Raw genomic sequence first — 23,224 nt, forward strand, 5'->3', positions numbered from 1 at the left:
TAATCGGGATGGGTGTGTCAGGGGCAGTGCAGTTGGTGCAGGATAGAGCAGGGTTTAGGGCTGTTGTGCATAGGGTCGCTATGAGTCGCAAATGACTCGACGGCACATAACAACAACCAGAATTTATGCTTTGAACCACTATACTCAGGTAACTCTCACCTTATGATCATATAAATAAAAGTATGGTCCTTTAAATAAAAGTGAAGATTAAATTAAGACATAAGAATAGGCTATACAGATAAAGACAGAGACACAAGAAGTGCTGCTACCAGTTGGGAAAAATGACCCGTTTAATGTGGAATATTCTAGGCCTCCTGCGTCTTGGTCCATAGCATTTCACTTCTTGGAGTCTTTATGGTTGTGTGGGGCTCCTGCCTTGCTGTGAGTAGAAATGCTCAGGTTTGGGATGAGGATGTGACTGCCCATATGAGATTGTCAGGAGTTTCTTCCCCCACCCCCCTAGTTGTTGGCAAATAGTTTCAAAGTAAAGAGAATGACAACATGGAAGCAAAGCCCAAACTGATCAGAGTACGAATGAGAAAGAAACTTTCGGAGTCCTTTTGGTAGCTGCATCATGATGTAGTCCATCTTGACTGACTAAGACAGGGTCCAAACACATTTCTCCAGAGGACCACCATTGATTTCTATACCTAAGTTTGAGATCTGGAGCACTACTTACTCTTGTGAGCTCTGAATGCAGTAGTTCACTAACCCGGACCTGGAACATGGCATCTTCTGTTGTGAAGTGCTGTTGAATCCATCCTGACTCATCATGAGTCTGAACCAAACCCTTCTTGGTTCTGCACTATCCTCACGACTGTTGCTCCGTGTGAACCATTGTGTCAGGTATTGTCAGTTCACTGCGCTGAAGGACTTCCTGTTTTCCACTCATCGTCTGCTTTGCCAAGTATGATGTCCTTCTACAAAGGATTGACCCTCCTCATAACACATCCAAAGTATGTGAGAAGGAGTCTCACCATCCTCAATTCTAGAAACATTCTGTTGTTGTTGCTGTTAAGTGCCGTTGCTTCGTAGGCGACTCACAGCGACCCTATGAATAAAAGTCCTCAGCACATGCGTGATTTTCATCCTTTCTCCAGGTTGATAAGGTTTCAGCTATTTATGGAAGTGGATGCCACTCCTGCTTCCAAGCTTGTTTTAATCAGGGAGCTCCACCCAACACCGTCCACCATGGGTAACTATTATCGCTTTTGACACATCAATGTCACAGTGTTCAGCTTCACAGCAACCACAAGATACATTCTAGCTGTACTTATTCCAAGATGGGTTTATTTTTTTTTTCTTCCAGAAGTTCCTGTTATAGTTAATATCCTTCACCAATGCTATACATCAGAGTTGTCAAATTCTTCTTCACTCTTCTTAATTCATTGTCAAGATTTCTTATGTAGATGAAGCAATTGAAAGTACCATGGCTAGGGTCGGGTGCCCTCTGGTCCTCAAAATGACATCTTTGCTTTTGAAAACCTTCAAAAGTTTTTCTTCAGCAGATTTCTGAATGCCATATGGCATTTTGATTCATGACTGCTTCTTCCATGGGTGTTGATTGAGAAACCAAGGCAAAGGTTGACAACTCCAATCTTTTTTCTTGTTCACCCTGATGTTACATATTGGTCCTGTTGTGAGTAATTTTGTTTTTCTTTATGTTGAGGTGGAAGCCACATTGAAGGCTATATAGTCTTTGATCATCATCCGTAAATTTTTCATTTCCTCTTACTTTCAGCAAGAAGATTGTGTCATCTATCCAGTGCACATTGTTTATTAGCCCTTCGCTTATCCTGATGCTGTAATTCCTTCATATTGTTTATTTGCTCAGCATTGAGAATGAATGGATATGGTGAAAGGATAGAACTCTGATTCACAACCTTCTTGATTTTATACTGTGCAGCCTGATAATTCTCTATAGGTTCCACATAAACACAATTAAGTGTTCTGGAATTTATATTTCTTGCAATATAATGCATTCTTTGCTATGTTTCACAGGGCTGAATGCTTTTGTATAATTAAGAAAACATATGTAAACAACAACAACAGGTAAACATGTATTTTACTGTTCTCTGCTTTTAAGCAAAATCCACCTAAGGTCAGCAATAATATTCCTTATTCCATATCCTCTTCTGAATCTATTTTGAATTTTTGGCAGTTCTTTATTGATGTGCTTGCTCTAGTCATCCTTGAATTACGTTTAACACGATTAACTTGGTGTGGTATTAATACTGTTCTATAGTGTTCACATTCTGTTTGATCACCTTTGTAATCACTCATGTTGTTGATAAAAAAGGCATTTTCATTAAATAAATTGCAAAATCTTGTTTTGTGATTGACAGAGTGGCTGTAAAAAATGGGCTTGAGCATGGTGAGGCTCATGAAGACGGCATGGGTCTGATCTGTTTGTGCATAGGATTACTTTGAGTTATAGTTGGCTTGATGGCACCTCACAACAGTCAGAAGTGTTGTGTCTAACAGCTAGACCATATTTTCCAGTTACTGATGTTCTTTGTTTCCAAGTTTAACATTCCAGTCAATCAAGTAATTATCAATGCATCTTTGTCTCATGTTTGATTCATTTCAGAACTGCAGAAGCTGGTAAAAACCTTCAATTTCTCTCTCTTTTTAAATTTTTTTTTCCAATTTCTCCATCTTTAGCCTTAATTGTTAGTGTGTGTACATTTGAATAATAGACTTATTAACAATATTTCCTTGTGGATGTGATAGGATAGGATATGACCTTATAACTTACAGCACTATACTTAAAGAAAGATCTTGACATGTTTTTTCCTGACAATAAATACAACACTATTCATCTTAAAATTTTCATTCTTAGCACAGTAGGCCAACTGATTGTCCAGTTAAAAATGGCCAATATCAGTTCATTTCATCTTACTAATGCATAGGAGGGAGAAGCTCTGGCGGCTTAGTAGTAAGGACTTTTCCTGGCAACCCAAAGGTCTGCGATTTGACTGCACCAGCTACTCTGTGAGAAAAAATGGGCAGTCTCTTCCTATGCAATTAACGAACTCTGAAAACCCATTGGAAGATCAGGTATGAGTCAGTTCTGACTACAGTACAGCAATAACACCCACCCCCTCCGCTTAGGATATTGATGTCTGTGTGTGTGTGTGTGTGTGTGTGTGTGTACTGTTGAGTCAGATCGGACTGGCCCAGGATGAGATTGTCCCTCCTTCTCCAGCGGATCATCTGGTGGATTCAAACCGTGCACCTTCAGGAGTGCAACACAGCTTCTTGCCCCTGGACCACCAGAACTCCCTAGGATATTTATTTTTTGTGTGTTCCATTTAATTTTGGATGACTTTCCATTTTCCTGAATTCTTAGTTTCATACATTCTGCATTTAATTTTTTTAATGGATGCATGCATCTGTTTCTCTCTAGTTTGGGTCATGCCACTTGAACAAATGACGATCCTGAAAATATTACTCCATTTACATAATTAAATTCAACTCTGCTTTGAGGAGGATCCCTTGTTGTGTGATTTATTCCGTATTGAGCTGCAGGCTGAAAAGTTGAGGGTTCAAACCCATTAGTTGCTCATGGGAGAAAGATGAAGCAGTCTCTTCCTGTGAACACTGACAGCCATGGAGACCTAATGGAGGTTTTGATGACACTGGAATTAACTTGAGGGCAGTGGGCTTGCTTTGAGGAGGCAGCTCGTTCCTGGCTTTATCTTGAGTGTCTTCTAATCTGAGGCGCACTAGATCAAACAGTATTGCACAGTTATTGATAAGATTGTTACGAGTCAATTTTTAAAGAAATAGTTTGCTGATCCTTCCTATTCTGTCTTAGTTTAGAAGCCCCACTGAGACCTGTCTACCATGGGGTGACCCTGCTGGTATTTAAAATACTAGTGGCATAGTTTCTAATGTTATAGTAGCATTTAAGATGAAATGACAGAATAATGGTGGCTTGGAAAGTAGGGAATTCATTTTATTCATATTAGTATGTGTAACATACGACATATAGAAGGCAGGGTGTTTCAGTTTATGTTATTTCACCAGTTGAAAAATTGAGTAATAATTGAAATTCCCTCCTGAAGTGCTATAATGAACACTGAATGGCTTTTAGATAATTCATTATTTATAAATCATGCCTTGGCTACTTAACATGTCCTTAAATTTCCATCCCACTTCTGCGCAGATTGGGGAGCTCTAGTGGCTGAGTGGAAGGAGTTGTGCCGCCAACCCAAAGGCACGTGGTTTGAATCCACCGTCTGCTCCATTGGAGAATGTGGACAATCTCCTGTGCGATTTACAGCCTCTGAAAACCTGCTGGAGAGTCAGTTACAAGTCAGGACTGACTCATAATACATAACAACAGCAACAACACATCACATGGGAGGAGACTGCCAGTCTTTTTCCTGTGAAGTGGATGGTGGGTTTGAACAACATATCATGAGAGTGGTAGCACAGCATCTTATTACTAAACCAGCAGATCTAGTGAAAAAGAAAGTAAAACCAGGGTGCTCCTCAGAGGGAAGGATAGCGAAACTTTGTCTCACAACTTTGAGCATATTGTTAGGATGGTCCAGTTCTTGGAAAAAGACATCATGCTTGGAAAGGTGGAGGGTTAGTGAAAGAAAAGAGACTGTTAGCAAGATAGATTGACGCACTGACTGAGACAATGGACTCAAATACATCAGAGATGATCAGGGTGGCGTAAGGTAGGGCAAGGTTCAGATCGACTCAGTGGCATCTAACATCAACAGCAACAACAGAGGCATAGCATAGTCCCTAGGGCCTTTTAGTGAAAAGGAGCTCTGATAGGGTAGTACCAAGCAAGTTGCACTGCTAACCCAAAGAAAGGTGGACTCTTTTTGTCTGATGGTTCAGATCCGCCAGTGGCTCTGAGGAAGAAAGAGAGGCAGTTTTCCCCCCATGCAATTTATAGCCTCCCAGATTCCCACTGTGAGCGGTCAGCTACGAGTGGGATCTGAGTCAGTGGCAATGAGTTCAAGTGTGAGCGGCATGTATGGTTGGCAGTTGGAACTCGTCAGCCACTCTGTGGGGTAAGATGTGGCAGTTTCTTTTGTAAAGATGACAGCCTTGAAAACGCTATGGGGCATCTCTCTGACCTGGGGAGTCTTCACGAGTTAGAATGGATTGGATGACAATTTTTTTTAAAAAAAATCATGAGTCATATGATTGAGATTGTTCACAGTTTTGGTTTGCTTGGCTCCACAGTCAACACTTTAGACACCAGCCTCCAGAAAATTAAAAGACGTATTGCAATAGGAAAGTCTGCTGTTAGGGACCTCTCCAAAGTACAAGAACAATGGTGTCACTCTGGAGACTAAGGTGCAGCTGATCCAGGCCATGGTCTTTGCAATTATTTCCTATGCATCGGAGAGTTGGACAATGACTAGGGATGATAGAAAGAGGATTGATGCCTTTGAGCTGTGGTGTTGGAGAAGAGTATTGAATGTACCATGGACTCCTAAGAGAATGAACAGATTTGTCCTGAAGAGGGTGCAATCGGGCTGCTCTTTGGAGGCAAGGATTCTGAATCTTCGCCTGACATACTTTGGACATCTTGCAAGGAGGGACCAGTCCTTGGAGAGGGATATCATGCTTGGGAGGGGGAAGGACAGCGTAGGAGAAGAAGACCCTCGATGAGATGAATTGATTCAGTGATTAGGGTAATGGGGGTAGATGTGTCTGAAATAGTGAGATTGGCACAGGATAAAGAGAGAGTTTAATGCTGTTGTGCCTAGGGTCACTATGAGTCGCAGGTGATTCAATGGCACATAACAACAACAACAACAACAATAACAACAACGTATGCACTGTATACAGTATTGTAGTGGGTAATTTTCTGATATTATTATTTTCAGATGCTCACTCAGATATGTTCAATTTTATGATTTACTGATCTGCTATATGGTCTGGTGTACAAAGAAGTCAATGCTGGGAATAATAACAGAAAGTTCCAAACATATGATCAGGGTGGTATGACTAAAGAGATTGATGGGAAAATCATTCATATGGCAAGAATGCTCAACTTAGAACTCAATATCACCAATATAAAACAGCTTACAGATCACAAAGAAAGGAATTGATACATCAAGAATTAATGGATCTAGAAGAGGAAAGAAATTCAGAATCAGAAAGAAATAATGATGAAGATGAAGGAGAGACACTGTAAAAACAATTTATGGTGAACATACTAGCTGGAGTTTTTTCCTAAATTAAAGCTGGGACCTCTGTTGCTTGAAAATCATGGACTCAAATGCTGATCATTTTGCTCAAGTTGAGAAGCAGATTCAGGAAGCGATGAGATATTACTGTGAACTAGATAAAGAAAAGAGCAGGGTACTGTAAAGACAGTTCTCCCTAACTTTCTGACTAGAAATACCTTCTCCGTTGCCAGGAAAAATCCAGATGATCCCGAACTTTTACAAGTGGAATTATTATTGCAATTGACAAAATGCCAATATCTTCACTATTGGAGTAAATTTTTATGATTTGTGTATTTTTGATGTATAGATTAAAATATGACTGTACCTTTATATGTAATACTTGCGCCCCTCAAAAACAAATGGGATTGGATTTATAAGGAGAATGATAATGCATTGAAAATGAGGGCTTTGACTGTTGTCAGAAATTATTTATCACAGAGTTGTCAGGATGTGTTGAAGGCCACCAGCTGGATATGAAAAAAGGTTTAGTAGAAAGTACAGAAAAAAATGGAACCATCTTCACAACCATTTCTTGACTACTGGATAGTAATAGAGAGAGTTTCTAAATATACACCTAATAATACGAATAAAACTTCCATTCTTATGAGTGTTTTAACTTTCCCTCTGACAAAGACCACACACAAGGTAGTTTATGAGTTGCAAAGAATCATCTGCCTTGGTCCACTAACTTTATGGACTTATATTCCATATGGAAATCAATGGGCAGAGAGTAATGGAGAGGCAGGAAGCAGAAGGCAGGAGAGCCTGAATAATACCCCATCTACTTAAAGGAGGCCTGGGCAACTGAGACAGGAGGCTACTTTGATCAGTGTGGGTTACTGAAGGTCCTTGTCTAGGCACAATCTTCTAGAGTGCTACTGTGTGTGTGTGTGTTTGTGTGTGTGTCTGTGTGTGTATCTGTCTATCTTTCTCTCTTCTCTCTCCTCTCTCTTTCTCTCCCACCCACAGATCTGAACCTTGTCCCATCCTGTGTCATCCTCATACTTCCTGAAACACCCAAGACCACTGCAGCAGTCACTATGTTATTCCACCTGGTTGAGGGGCTTCCTCTCCTTTGCTGACCCTCCGTCTTTCCAAGCATGATGACCCTCTCCAAGGAATAGCCTTTCTTAGCAACATGCCTAAAGTACGTGAGAAGAACATATATGTATATTCACTTAAAAACACTTGTAATTTCTTGCTACAGCTAGCATCAGCATTTTGGAAAGGTTCTGTTGTCATAGCTATACGGTAATTGAGAACCATTCTGTGCTACTTATGAGTACGATTTCTTTGCACCTAGCCATAACTCAGCTTGGACCTCTTCGTTTCAGTCATGGATTTCTTGCCCAGCTGGCTCAGCAGTGCCCAGAACCTAGATAGCACAGTGTAGTTGGAGAGGTGATGGGTGAAGGAGCATGGAAAAGGAAACTTTATGGAGGCTTTAATTCTCCAAATAAAGCTAAGTGCCTCTTCCACGAATCATTACACAGATCGGAAACCTGACCCAGTCCCATCTGAACAGCCCAAGTGGGAGAGAAGCTTTTCTAAAGCTGCTCAGAGATTCTCTGGGAATAGCTGGCCAGGGTCTGGAGAGGGCATCCTCTGTTTCCCCCTGAGCAGCAAATCATACAGGGATGATTAAAATTCAAGAGGAGATTAAACTTCAGTGCCAGAGCCTCAGTCATGGGAGACACATGACTAAATTTGAGTGTGACAAGACGACTAGATTTGGAGCCAGAAAACCCCTGTTCAAGTCCAGATTCTGTCTTCTCCTGAGTCTGTGATCTTGGGCAAGTCTCTTAACCTCAGAAGTAACTGCCAAAAGGAGAGCAAAAGAGAGAGATTGAATGTGACACTGCAAATGATATTGTAAATATATATGAAAGCTTGTTATTATTATTGTTATTATTGGCTGAGTTCCCTCAGGGATTCACAGGGAAATTTCTTTGGAGGGAAGATATCTGAGGGTACATATTCCAAAGACCCAGCACCACTAAAGAGTTTTGTGAAGAAACAAATCAAAGGGTTGGGAATGCATAGTAGCTGCTATTTTATATTTTCTGTTTTCCCCCATCCCCCTAAGAGAGAATGAAACAGGAAGGGAGGGAAGTCTCTTCTTAAGGGTTAAAGCAAGATAGTGCTGTAAAGTGATTCCAGATGTACAAATATTAATATCTCTCTCTCCCTGATGAATGAGAAGGTATGACCCAGTTAGGAAACTGCTAAAATTACCGGCGCCACTGAGACCTCAGCCGATGGCCCAGTGCAGATTTTTATCCTTACCCCGGCAACTGTAGCGCTGATGCAGGGCTCGGACCTGCTGCAGGAGACCTTCCAGAACTTCACTCTGTCCCTTGTGTCTGGGCTCTCTGTCGTCATAGTCTTTCCAGTCTATTGAACAAAAGAAACAAACAGTGAAATTTTCTAGCAGGAGAGGCCTCATCCGTGCCTGACCCCAGTTGTAGGCAGTTTGCAGGGACTGCCCACAGCACATGCAGCGCTAGCAGGCAGTGCCAAGCTATGGAAGCGGCCGTTGGTCAGGGCCTGATGCACAAACAGTAATAACTGTGGTTAGTTTCTTGTGCTGGGCAAATTTAGGGCAAGAGAGAAAATTGGCATTGAAAGCCAAAAAAATGAAAAAAAAAAAATTTGGAGTTCATTTAGCCCTTGCCCAGCCTCTGCAGCCTGCCCCCCTTTTAAACATCCTATACCCCTATAGAATTTCCCTGCTACCACCTCACTTAGCACCCCACTTCTCTACTGGAGTTCAACCATAAGAAAGGAAAGGGTGGGTATGTGCAGACTAGATGAAATCCACAGTCCCAATGCTTTTATTGTAGGTTTCACACTTTTGGCCAAATTGACATTTCTTTCCAAGGAAAGAGCCCATGTCAGATGCCAAGAAATGGAAATCTACATTTTGCTCTAATGAATGTCTGCTTTGGTGAGTTGGCACAGCAAGCCCTGCACATACTCTGAGCCACCAACCACCCTGTCTGCTCAGTCTCTAAATATACAGTATTAGCTTACATGGCAAATTGAAATTGCAATACCCACTGAGATTTCTCTCCCCCTTCTATTTTCATTCCATTTGGCTATAATGATATCAAGAGTAATAACCCATGTGGGACTAACGTCAAGATTGTAATTCTGCTGTCTCCAGCTCATGATTTTTTTTCTCCCCCTCAGCAGGTCAATCATTTCATAGACCATCCTTTCTTCCCCCATTTTTCTTTCCTCAAGTTTTGCTTCCTGAATCTCGTAACAGCAACAACTTAAAGCAATACGTTGAAATTATTGATAGAAACTCTTACTCTAAAAATACTAGTCATTCTTCCCCAGAAAAAAAATGGTTAAATAGCAAGAGTCTTGGGCTTAAGTATTAGCTGAATAAATTTAAAGTTCCATCTTCCCCAGGTTAATTTTAAAATATGAGATCTCTCTCATTCAGCCATTTAAGCAGATACCTTGGTTTAAAGTTAAAGTTAGATAAAAGCATTTCACATGAATCTATCCAAGACTAAGTAGTATGGGAAGTTAGGGGAAATTAAGGTTCTGGATTCAAATAAGGTTGAGAGTAAATCTTGGCTCTTCTGAGTCTAGCTAAGTGTCTCTGGGTAAATGACAATCACTGACAGAACCTCTACTCCCTAATTTGTAAAAGGAGGATAGTATCTACCTTGCAAGATATGCTTTCTGACGATTAAATGAGAAGAGATATATTAGATATCAGGCACAATCCCTGGTACAATGCAGGCATTCTGTAATACATTAACCAGAAGCAATCATTGATGGAGAGTTAGCTGCTGGGGTTCTGAGAATGGAATCAGAGTTCTCACTGTATCCAATGGGAACCTATGTAGAAGGAACCTGGAAGAAATCCTACTGTTTCTTGCTTCCCTCCCTCTCCTGTGTGCTCTTCTTCTCGCTGAAAACCAAGGCCTTCTTGTCTCTTCTTGGCTTGTTAGTGGCATAACCAGCACTATAATGCAGTCTAGTGACTGTCTAAATCAGTACTCACTTCATCATACCATGATGTGTGGCAGTGCTTGGTGGGGTTTTTTTTTTGTTACCTTTTTTTTTCTTTCAAGGAGGAGGGAGGAGAGAAAGTCTGTTAGAGTTTGTGTGTGTGGCTTAGTTGTGGTCTACTCTGGAGACAGGGAATTGGCATAGGTGCCTGGTGTGCAGACACTTAGCTCTGTGTGGCCAGGGACTGTAACTTAATTTCTCTTTACCTCAGGTTTCCTCTTGGTAAAGCCGTTTCTTTTTTGGTTTTGTTTTGTTTTTTCAGATATCTTTCTAGGTTAGTCAAGGTTTACAAACAATAATGTAAGTAAGCAGGGACACTCCTAAATGTTGGTGGAACACTGTGAATGTTGAATGTGTGCGATGACGTTCAGGTAGAATAGACCAAGGCAAGGTTTCTGCTGGAAGATTCGGAAATGTTTGAAGAAGCTAACGACTAGAGGCCCGTATGCTCTTGCACGCTGACGTAATAAGAATGAAAGTCATCCTTGTGGTTCCTTATTGCTGTTTTGAGTTTGTTCCCATCTATGAATGAATGCATCTAAAGTGCACATGATAACCTGGGCAGCCCTCTTTGCTTGAGCTGGACTCCTGGGTGGCTGCGTTACTACATGGCCTTAAACATGCTAATACATTCTAATGAGTGTTAATGCTGCCCTCACTGCAGGGGGAGATGAAGTGGACCTGGCTCTTTCAGCCGAGCCCCATTACATCAGAGGCGAGCCTGATCTGATGACTTTACGGTACAGTCGAAAATTGCTAATGCTAAATTGCAGCCCAAGTGAGCCCTGGACAAGATGCCAAGGTTTTTGGAAAGAATGAGTTTTTCTCATAGATGTTTGGAAGGTACTGACGGCTACATAAAATAGGAGACTTTAGGGATGAGGGAGAAAATTGAAAATATATTAAGAAATCAGGACTCTGACAGGAATAAACTTAGTGTGGTAGGAAAAGAGCAGATTGTGCCACATAATACAGCTCACTGTTCTGGTAATGAGACACTTCAATTGCAACACAATGCAGAGCTTACATTCACTGGCGATATCAGGGCTTTCCTGATCGTAACTCAGACAAGCCTGTCTGGGTCCTTTTCTCTTATTATGTACCATACCATATAACATAAGTCTATAAAAACACATTAAGGCTTTTTGTGAAAATATATAAAAAACCCAGTTTTATAGCTTACTGGAACATATTACCAAATTTCCAATTACTCTGTCATGTTAGACTACATTGTCCTCTAGTAAATATCTAAATACTGATATATGTTACATCACAATGTCATACTCTGTTTATAAATAGAATTGGAATGTTTTTATATTGCTCTTTCCAAGTGTCCAAGTGATATGGCCTGTCTGCAGCAACTGTATCCACATGAGGGTTTTAGCTCTTTGCCAGTTACCTCTGCTAATCAAACGTGCTGGTCCAGAAGACATTGCCACTTGCTGTGCTCATGGCCAATTACTAAGCTACTTCTCCCTGTCCTGAACAGCTCTTGTTATTTTGGAGAGAGCTCTTTGGGACAGTGTCTGATAGAATTTTCAGTCTGTAGAACTTGACCCTCTAACCTTTGTGAGTACTTGTCTCTATGTGCAGAAGAATATGGTGTGAGTCGGTGCTTGGGTTGAGTTGTCCCCTAGCCTATTTTCAAGTCAGTGGAGTATTTTTTTGCTCTCTGTCTGCCCATCTCTGAAAAGTTGTACCTTTCCACACCTTTCCAGGAATTAGATTCGTTCCTTTTCCTGGAATTGGACTGGTTTCCTTCTTAATCTTACAAAATTCCAAGTTGGCATTTCTGATAAATAAGAATGGAACCATTAACTCCTCAGCTGCTGGGGGAGTCAGAGACCTCAAAGATCTCTGACATTGGTGGATCAAGTTTGAAGGCCGCGTATGACGCAGTGTGGCTACCTGAATCTATCAGAGACATTAGTTAGGCATGGCTGGGCTAGGCATGGCTCTTAGTCTGCTTGTGTGCCTTGTTGGTGGTGGTGTTGTTGTGTACCATCTGGTTGGAACTGACTCATAGCTGACCCTCTGTGGATTTTTAGAGACAGTAAATAACACAGGAGATTGCCCTACTTTAGCAGAGCAGCACAGCAGGTAGATTTGAACCATGAACCTTTAGGTTAGCAGTGCAACTCATTATCACTAAACTGCCAGAGATCCCGAGAGTAGGGCAATAATGACCACAGTGTAAAAGACATGGCAAGGGGATGGACAATCCAGGTTCAATCCTGATTTGACTACTTATCCAAATTGTATCCATTGACAAGGTAATATTTCTCTCTAAATCCCAATTTCCTTACTAATAGAGAAGGAAAATGGTACAGTTGTTAAGAATGTAAGAATGATGGGGCCTGGATCTGACACTATTGTTTCCTGAATGTCTGTTAACAGTTTCCTCATCAGTAAAGTGGTTCTAATGATCTTTGGGGTTTAGGTTTGTTTTTTTTTTTTAATTTTTTTTTTATTGTTGGAGGTTTAAATGAGATTCTGAACGTGAAAGTCTATGATATATTGGCTAATTCATGATTGTTACTAGGCAAAGTGTGAGCAAACACATAAAACAAGCAATTTATAATTTCATTGCCCAGATAGCCACTTTTATATTTTAAAAGTTATACACAGACATACTTAATTAAAATAAAATAAACAATTTAAATTTGTGTGAGGAAAAAAACCCCCTTTGCATTATTTCTTTATATATTATTTGTATAATAATGTCTTCCATTCAACAGATGGCGTTTTAAGACATTATTAGTGGTTGCATTTTGTTCTACAGTATAGACATGAGAATATGATATCCGTATATGATGTTTTGTTTACTTATTATTATATTAATATTCAGCATTTGTTTTTCCCATCACATATACTATTTTGCTATTATCCATATACTACTATGATTTACATCTTTGTATATAGTTATTTTTCTTTATTTTTGTTTCCTTAAGTTAGATTCTCAAATGTGTCATTTTCACGTAAAAATAGGAAATACATTTCCTAAAAGCAGTTGATACATAATGTGAAATTTCGTCTCATAGAGGATATAGCAGGTTGTACTCACAAGATGTGTATGGTACCTTTTTTTTTAGCTATTACAATAGCTAAAGCTTTTTCTTTGTTTTGTTTTTTAAGAAATGAAAAAGCAACTCAGAAAGATAGTATCATTATGTAGAAACATCTATTAAATGGTATGTCTGGAGATGTTTGCTCTTGTTAATTGCATTTTTTAGATAATAGAGAGTTACTGATATACCAAACATACATTATTAAGCTTAAAATAATTAAAATTTTGTGGGACTTGGGTCAGTAATATAAATGCGTAGATTATATTTATAGATGAATTCCTGCTACTAAGAAAACTTTTTATCCTGTAATATGTTGTATAAGTAAGATTCTTTCATCAGATCTATGTGGACGGACCCTCTGGTGGTGAGGCAGATAAGATGATCATTTCAGTGGACTGTAAGACTCTGGATTAGCCACAGTCATTGTGCCATCTCCCCACATCCTCACGACCACCCTGCCAGAGGATCAGCTTGGATCCATTCTATAGACATTGAATTGAGACTCAGAGTTTAGGTTACTAAGACATATAATAATTATAAAATTGAGTCTTGCTGGTTCCAAATTTTGCTCTTGTTTCATTCCACTGAATTGCCTCTGCAGAAGACTCATTCATTATGTAACCAGAGTGCTACCCTGACGGGGTCTTCTTGCTGGGTCCTGAGCAGAGAGCAGAGAGAGTGGCAATGGCACCCTGAAGCTGGAGTTGGACTTGGAGAGAGTTCACAACCACCACCTACTAGAAGGAGAGGCACTTGCTGGTGTTGTGGTCTGAGCAGGTCCCCATCCTTTCATGTTGTAAGCTGAGACTTGGACAAAGTACTGTTGGCCCTGCAAAGTTAAAACAAAAAGAAGACTGTGTCAAGCATTGTATAAATCCATTTCATCTGAGACACATGTCCCTGGGTCTGGTTAACTTGTCCATCCCTTCGGGACTCCACTGCCCACTTTAGTTTTCTGATATATCTTGACTGTTATGCTTCGATAGTATAATAATCATATTTGGAATGCCTTTTTGCTTATATATGTCTTATTTTTTAAAAAATTAGAATATAAAAATTATTTTTCATGATTTTCTCCCCAAAATCCTACATCATTTTTTAAAAAGACATATAGTTTACAAAGTTTACTTACTGCAAACAGCAGTGTCCAACATTCACCTTTTTATTTCCCTTCTAAGAAACAAACATCATCTCCTTTTTGAGCCAATAAACTTGCTTTATAAAGTAAAATACTCTGTAGTGAATATCTTCAAATTTGTACACTAAAGATTTGTCTTATTCTTTTAATGACTGGATATACTGTGGTAAATATCATTATTTATTTCATGAATCTCTCAGTGATGGACATTTAGATTGTTTCTATTGCTTGTGTACAATTAATGATCTATGAAATATTCTTTTATTCTTTCAGTGTACTTTTTCAGTATGTATGCTTAACACAAAATCTTGGAATGAAGCATAAAATTTGGAGGAAAACTCGTTAATAACCTACAGTGTCTGGATGACATAGCCTTGCTTACTGACAGTGACGAGGACATGACGCGCCTACTGACTGATGAAGGTCAAAGACAACCCTCAACATGCAGCACATCTCGGTACAGCCCCAAATCCCTCTAACTGGACCAATAAGAAACACTTGACAAATGGAGGAAAGATTGAACTTGTTAAAGAATTCATTTTATTTGTATCTACAATCAATGCTCATGGAAGCAGAAGAAATCATATAACATTTTGCATTGGCCAAATCTACAGCAAAAAACCTTTTAAAAGATCTCTATTAAGAGGTAAAGATATATACCTAGCCCAGACCAGTCTCTCCATATACATGCAAAAGCTTCACAATCAATAAAGAAGGAAGAAGAATTGATGCTTTTGAGCTATGGTGTTGCTGAAAAAGATTGACTATACCAGGGACTGGTATATTCTTCTGGTAAGAAGAATCAGCAAACTTTTTGGAGGAAGTACAATCGAGCAATCATCTGAACGGAGGATGGCAATACTTCATGTCATGTACTTTGGACATATTATTTGAGAAGGGGTCAGCCCCTGGAGAAGGACATCATGCTTAGTAAGTGAGACGATTAGAGGAAAAGAAGACACCACCACACCCCCCCACACTCCCCCCCCCCACCCCCCCGACCCCCGGTGGCATGGGCAGACGTGGTGCTGCACCGCTGGGTTTAAGCCCAGCAAAGACTGTGAGGAGAGTCAGGAGCTGCAGAGTGTGCTTTTCTGTTCTGTGTGAGGTCACTATGGGTCAGAGTGAACTTGACAGCACCTAACAATAACAAATATCCTTTATTCAGTTGTTCAGACTTTTAAAAGAATAGCTTTCATCTTTTACTTCCGTTTTAAAGCCACTAACAAAACAATGGCTTATATTCTTTAATAGTTTACTTTTTATGACATTGGGATTTAAGGGGTTATTCTTGCTTGCTGGTAATCTTTTCAGGTGTTTTGTATAGCTTTAGAGTTTTACTTTAGTAAGGTGTTTTGAGGTGTTTGGGTTTTTTTCTTCAATGATCTTAAAGGGGAATTTTAGAAACCAGTGTTTGGTAATAAACTACTTGCAAAAATTGTAAAATGGTGTTTGAAGGTTAAAAAATATAAAAGAAAGGTCATCTTTGTCAAGCCTTCGCTGGGAATTGAACCATATTGTCCTCAACATATTTTAAAGCTATTTTTTCAATGTTGAGATGAGTTTATGTGCATCTCAAGGTTGTAGGGATTCTGTACAAGTGTAAATCTGCTTCTAGGCTTTTCTGTGATTACAGTCGCATCTGCCTGCAGTGCTCTCATTGCACAGCTAAGTGGAAAAACTTAATCCCTATGGAAATGAGTTCCGATATTAGAGATACGATGGAGACTTTGCCATCTTTGTCACCAAATTCTCCCTTCCCCCTCCCTGCCTTTGGAGAGTGAACATTCCCTAAGGTGGCATCTGGCCCTCTTCTGTCCTGTGAGCTGCTGCTGGATGGGGAATCAGAATTCTGCTGATCCCATCTTCAGGGCCCACCCACTCAGGGCTTTATTTACTCTGGTAATCCACGGTTTTGGCCCCGAGTGTGGACATGTGTTTAAGACTAAAAGTCAGGAATCTCTGGCGGTGACCCAACCACCAAGAAGTCTATTAGAATAAGTGTGTTCAAAATTGAAGGGTTGCAGCCTACTTGAGCTTCTTAATGCTAAGTTTCAGGATTATACTTTACAAGTAACTGTTAAAATATCTAATATTTATTATTTTTGAATTGCACCAAAAAATGAAAATATATCACATGTAAGTTTTCCATTAAAATTATTTTGGTGATCCAGTTTTGATGCTTATTAATTGTTTGAGGAAGTATGGTGTCTCTTTCAAATTAAACTGATTTGCTAGGTGCTTTTATTTGTGTATTTTGAGTATGGTTTCACAGTCTCATAAATAATTAGTATTTGAGTTTTATATTGGTCAAATAAATGAACACAGTTCAGTCTAGTTATTCATTCATAGTTTAAATTGATTCAGGTTACTGAGAAATGTAGCTCCACCATATATAGTTTCTTCTTTGTGAAAGCAGATTTAGATAGATTTTTTTTTTTAATCAAGGGAAGAGGATTTCTCTCAGGAAATTGTGTGACTCCAATTGATGACTGATTTCAACTGAGGTTGTGGGGGTGAGGGCTAGATGAGACTGTTATTTTTACCATCAGACGGGGAGTCAAAATTGGATCTTTCAGAGCCTTTGATCCCTTCAGAAAATTAGACTGTGGTCCAGAAAGCAGCAACTTTCAAGGCTTGCATGAGGCCAGTTTTTTCTGATCTCCTCAGAACATGACAGCTTACAAAGTGGTTCATGCTGTCTGCTCACTCCTTTGTGAAATTCAGATTATGGAGACCAGACATATTACACTTAATGAGTGGCAGTTGTTGCCAGAGGACTGGGCGTTGGCTGTTACTTCCAGAGTAGATGTTTCCTACTCAAATCTTAGCACAAGGCTCAGTGACAGAATAGGATGACTGGTGGGAGGAGGTGACATTTACCGTGACAAGTCCTGTGATTGTACATCTCAGAGTCTGTAGATTATCCATGATGATTTCTCCAGTCAAAGGAGAGAACTCCTTAGACATGCTCCATTCCACTGGAAGATGAGAGAGGAGAGATGGGGGATACGAATGAAATGCAGTCATATATCAAAAAACATCACAGAAACTTTAGCATATCATCCCCTCAAAACTAAGACGGTTGTCTCCCTCTCCCTATGTTGGCGCGTCTTAACAGTCTTTCTTGTGTGGGCAAGTCAATATCCAAGTTCACATTTTTTTTTAAATAGGAGAGATATAAAAGAAATAATTGAAACGGGATCATTAATACACCATGAGTTTATTTTTAATCAGAATAGGTGAAATACATGGTGTGATTTAATTTGTATTAACTGTATCTCTCATGTGACCATTATTATAGAAAGAGACATCATGTATGTGTTTGTGTATATGTAGGCACACACAGGCAAATTACCTGTTACATTTATTCTAAATAGAAGTTATTTACTGCATAGGAGAAGGGGAAAATACATTAGAATATTACTTTCTTTTCACTCTCCAAATATGGCTTCTGCCCTGTTATGCCATTGAAAATGCTCTTTCAAGACCAGGAACTCTCACTTCCATGTAAAGAAACTCCATTTAATTTTCCCCTGCAGCATCGGACACACTCTCCTTCCGGAAACCTTCTCTTCCTTTGGTGTCTCTTACCCCACTTCCTTGCCGCTCCTCCTCCCTGTTACATTCTTACGACCCTCTGATGAGTTATCCTCAGTTTTAGAATCTAGGGTGTGTTGCTAACCTTAAGTAATTCTTTCTTCTACTGTTATTGTTGTGTGTTGCTGAGTTGGAACTGACTCATAGCCAACCTTCCAGTGGGTTTTCTGAGGCTGTAATTCCAGCGAGAGGAGATGGCCCATCTTTCTCCTGAAAGCACAGCTGGTAGATTTGAACCTTTGAGTTGGTGGTACAACTCATTACCACTAGGCAGCCAGAGCTCCCCACGCCCCCCACTGTCATTGTTGGTGTTAGGCACCACCAAGTTGGAACCAAATCATTACCCTCCAGTGGGTTTTCAGAGACAGCTGATTATACCGGAAGAGATTGCTCATCTTTGTCCTGCAGAGCATCTGGTGGATTCGAACCAAGTCCCATTGGGTTGGCAGCACAGTTCCTTACCATTAAGCTACCAGAGCTCCCTTTTCTCCCACTAGCCTCTCCAAAATGACTGTCTATTCAGTTAAATCATCTAAATCATAACACCCCATTTCCCCAAGACACCATTGGTTTTTTGGTGGATTTTTTTTTAATACAATTTTCCACTGGTTGTAAATCCAATGGTCAGGAAAGAGAAATTGTGCATCATTAGTTTAAAAAATAAAAATGTGGCTTAAGTGACCGTTTATGTGTGTCACAGTTTAAGGCCTAAACGGACACAGGCATTTAAGGGGGCTCAAATAATATGAAAGAAAAGGTCTCCGTGTTCCTACATCTCAGATAGAGACAAGATAGAGGCCTTGAGGACTCAAATTGTCTCTGACTCTTCTTCAGAAGAGAACATGGCTCTCTGAACTCCTGCTGTTTTCCTGGGCCTCCACTATTACGTGGTGCGCTTGTAGGTTGTTCTCGTCTTCGTTATGCTCCCTGGAATCTGCTATGATCTCCTCATTTCTTTAAACTTCTTCTCCCTGAATTCTTAGTGTTCTGATGAGGAGTAACAGCCACTTCCTGGGTGATCTTGTGGTCTCGCGTGCCTCTCACAGCCTCGTCCCCATGGGTGCTGCCACGCTCTGCTTCTCCTCTCAGACTGTCTCCTGAGCTCTCATGGCTCCTGTCTCTGCTTTCTTTGCTGGGATATTCCTTGGACGTTTGGAGGTTTATTTGATCTCTTTTCCCGGTGCATGCTTATCCAAGGTGGTATCTAATCCAGTTAGGTGCCTTCAACTGTGACTCTCAAAACAGTAATTCTAGATCTGACCTCTTTCCTTAGATCTAACTTTCTCCAGGGCATCGTGCTTAAATATCTCCTAAGTATCTTCATCTTTGCTCTTATAGGATTTTCCTCAGTTTTAGCTAATGACCTTGTCATAAATGTAACCAACCAACCAAAAATCCTCAAAGTCTTGTCTTGCCTTTTCTCCTAATCTCTCCTCATCAGTTGACCATCATATGCAGTAGGTTTTCCTTCTAAAGTGTCTCCCATAGGTTCTCCGGTCCTCTCTCACCCTACATGTACAGGCCTTCACAACTGTGAAACATTGTGAACAGAGATCATAATCATGAACTTTGAAGTTGTATTTAGAATAAAACAGGATCTTAAGGCATTTAAGGATCTTAATATTATTACCTTAAAACTATTATCCTTATTTCCTACCATCTTCCCGAAGGAAGGACGTCCTTTTCCTGTAAGTCCCTGACGTGTGCTCTTTTGTGAACTTTTCTGCCTGTGTCTTGTGCTCATCCTCTGACCTTACTTGGTGAAAGCCCTCCTAACTAATCCATTACGTTATAGTAAAGTCAGTGCTAAAGTCCTTAGGAACAATTAATTAAATACATCTGTTTCTAAGTTCCCAGAGCCCTTCATTCATTTAAAGACAAGATTTATTACACTGTATTATGCTTTATTGTATGTGTGTGTCTCTCTCTCTTGTTCAAGTGTGAGAAACTTAAGGACTGTAAAAGTGTCGTTCACTGGTTGGATAAATGCCCTTTACTTTCCCCTCTCTAGTACCTCTATTTGTACTTGGCTCACAGAAGGTACCATGGAGTAGATCCCAGTTCATAGTGTGACCTTCCACATGTTGCCGAAGCTGTAAACCTAATGAGAATATTGCATATCTGTCTTCTGCAGAGCCTCTGGTGGATTGTAACTACAGAAGTGTAGCCCTTTGTTTTGCAGTGTCACACTGTGGAATATACCACTAGGGTCTTTTCTATTTATATATAAATATGAACATGAATACAAATATACATATATAAAACAAGAATGTGTGCTGCAATCCCAAAGTGCTGTCTATAGTTTGAATCCACCAGCTGCTCCACAGGAAAAGGAGATGCAGTGGTCTCCTGTGTGATTTACTGCCTCTGAAAACCTTCTGGAGGGTCAGCTATACGGTGGTCCTGACTCAACAGCACACACACAAAATCATACCACACACACAAACACACGTGTTTAGGTAATTGTTCCAGAGAAATCTGAGTTGGCTTTTCTATAACATAATGCCTATGGAAGCAGGAGTGGCATCCACTTCCTAAACAACTTGCCTCCGAAACTCTGTGAACTTTAATAAATGTTGATAGTTGTAAAGGGGCTTCAGGCCTTTAGTTCATAGGGCCGCTAGTGCTCAACTTGAAGGCAACCAATAACAACAACAAAAACAACAATGGATTTGTAGAGGTTTACCAAAAGATCCAGGTAGAAAAGTACAAAAAATTCAAGTGGAAGGGACTTCCAGAAAAGGGATTTCCTTTCTTTGGAGAAGTGGCAGGAAATAAGAGTAACAGTAAAGGATTGGGGGTGGGGGGAGATTATTAAGGTGCTTCAATGCCTTGTTAAGATCTCATTTGCATCTGAAAGCAACTTAGTGGACTTAGTTTCACCAACCAAAGTTTGGATGAAAAGCAAAAGACAGAGGCAGGAAAGTACACAAAAATGCATATATTTCTATATCGGAGGCACAATATCATTAATATCACATGCGAGTAAAATCTTGTTGAAAATTATGAGAAATACAGCTGGAGCACATCAATAGGAGATTGCCAGGAATCCAGGCTAGATTCAGAAGAAGTTGTGGCATGAGAGAGAGCACTGCTGATGTCAGATGGATTTTTGACTGACTACGTAAAATACCAGAGAGATATTGATGGTGTTTAATTGATTATGCAAAGGCATTTGCCTGTGTGGATCATAAAATATTTATGATTTTTGTTGTGTCCTCTCAAGTCAGAATGCACCCATAGCTGACCCTCCAGCAGGTGTTCAGAAGAAGTTAATCAGAGGGGAAGAGATTGCCCATCCTTCTACCCTGGAGCAGCTGGTGGCCTCCAACTACATGCCTTCGAGATTGCGGTGCAGCTTCTTGCCACTAGGATACTACATAGTCAGTTCAAATCTATCAGCTGCATCTCGAAAGAAAAATAGGCAATCTCCAACAACTTTTGTGTTAGTAGCATAACCCCCATCCATTAGGCTATCAATGCTAACTTTATAGATAAATAGACACATGCAAGTTGCGCTTACAAAAAAAAAGTTTTTGTTGTTACAACTAAACACGGGTTATTTTAATAAATACTAACACATTCTGAAAAAAAAAATTATGGCTATCATTGAGAAGAATAGGATACCCAGGACACTTAATTTCATTCATGTGAAACCTCTGTTCAAAGAACAAGAAAGATTTGTCCAAACAGAACAAGAGAACAATGTTGTGGTTGTGTACCGTGAAGTCAGAACTTAACCATCGCTGACCCTCCAGTGGGTTTTCAGAGAGAGAAATCAGATGGGAGGAAATTTTCCATCCTTTTCCTATGAAGCCACTGGTGGATTCACACTGCCTGAATTTGGGATTGTAGGGAAGTTTCTTACCACTAGGCCACCAGAGCCTTGTTTAAAACCAGAACAGGTGTGTGTCAGAGTTGTATCCTTTCTCCATACCTATTGAATCTGTATGCTAAGCAAATAATTTGAGAAACTGGACTATATGAAGAAGAATGTGGTATTGGAATTGGAGGAAGGACACAATCTTTCTTGCAGAAAATGCAGAAAACATGAATCACTTACTGCTGAAAATCAAAGACTACAGCCTTCAATATAGGTTATATCTTAACATCAAGAAAACCAAAATCATCACCACTGGACCAACAGGCAACATCATGATGTTGTTGTTAAGTGCCATCAAGTTGTAGGTGACACTGTCGAGTCATAGGCAACTCATCATGACCCTATGAAAGTTCTGGACACCTGTATAATTTTCATCCTTTCTTCAGGTTCATAAGGTTTCCAGAGGCAAGCTATTATGGAAGTGGTTGTCACTCCTGCTTCCAAACATCATGATAGATGGAAAGATTGAAGTTATCAATGATTTCATTTTACTTCATCCACAGTCAACATCCATGGTCGCAGTAGTCAAGAAATCAAAAGACATGTTGCATTGGAGAAATCAGCTATTGAGAACCTGGCCAAAGGTCTAAAGAGCAAGGATGTCGTTTTAAAGACTAAGGTGCACAGGAGGCAAGACATAGTATTTTCAGTTGATTCCTAAAGGTCTGAAAGTTGGATAATGAATAAGGAAGACAGAAGACTTGATGGCTTTGAACTGTGGCACTGGTAAGGAGTATTGAGTATGTCAAGGACTGCCAAAAGAGCAAACAAACCTGTTTTGAAGGAAGTACAACCAGAGTATTTCTTAAAGGCAAAGATAGTGAAATTATGTCTTACATATTTTGGGCATATTTTCAGGAGAAATCAATCTTAGAGAAATTAAGCTGGGAAAGTAGAGGGTTGGTGAAAGAAAGGAAGATCCTCATGGAGACAGATTGACATGATGAGTCCCACAGTGGGCTTGAGCGTAACCACAGATGATGAGGATGGTGCACAATAGGGCAAGGTGCAGCTATGCTGTTCTTAGGGTTGCTGTGAGTCATGGCCAACTTGTTAGCATCAAACAAAAACAACAAAACGTGGCAAAATGTTGTTGCTCAATTATTAGCCAAAAGGTTTGTTGTTGTTGTTGTTATGTGCCGTCGAGTCGTTTTCGACTCATAGCGACCCTATGCACAACAGCCTTAAACCCTGCTCTCTCCTGTGCCAATTGCATTGCCTCTGACACACCCATCCCGATTACCCCAGTCACTGAATCAATCCATCTCATAGAGGGTCTTCCCCTCCTGCGCTG

At 40.1% G+C, this 23,224-nt stretch overlaps 1 protein-coding gene across 1 annotated transcript in view; it reads right to left on the minus strand.

Annotated features, from left to right (window-relative positions):
* ANKFN1 (ankyrin-repeat and fibronectin type III domain containing 1) overlaps positions 1-23,224 on the minus strand; it is a 219,640-nt gene that overhangs the window by 48,386 nt on the left and 148,030 nt on the right. The window contains exons 6-8 of the mRNA XM_006889455.1: positions 17,331-17,428; positions 14,048-14,138; positions 8,496-8,603 (exon numbers count right to left, since the gene is read on the minus strand). Coding sequence (XP_006889517.1) covers positions 8,496-8,603; positions 14,048-14,138; positions 17,331-17,428 — 297 coding nt within the window. The remainder of the gene's footprint in view (positions 1-8,495; positions 8,604-14,047; positions 14,139-17,330; positions 17,429-23,224) is intronic.

This window comes from Elephantulus edwardii, unplaced genomic scaffold, assembly GCF_000299155.1.
Source record: "Elephantulus edwardii isolate Elephantulus edwardi_28Jun2011 unplaced genomic scaffold, EleEdw1.0 scaffold00077, whole genome shotgun sequence".
In the NCBI taxonomy this organism is placed as follows: Eukaryota; Metazoa; Chordata; class Mammalia; order Macroscelidea; family Macroscelididae; genus Elephantulus; species Elephantulus edwardii.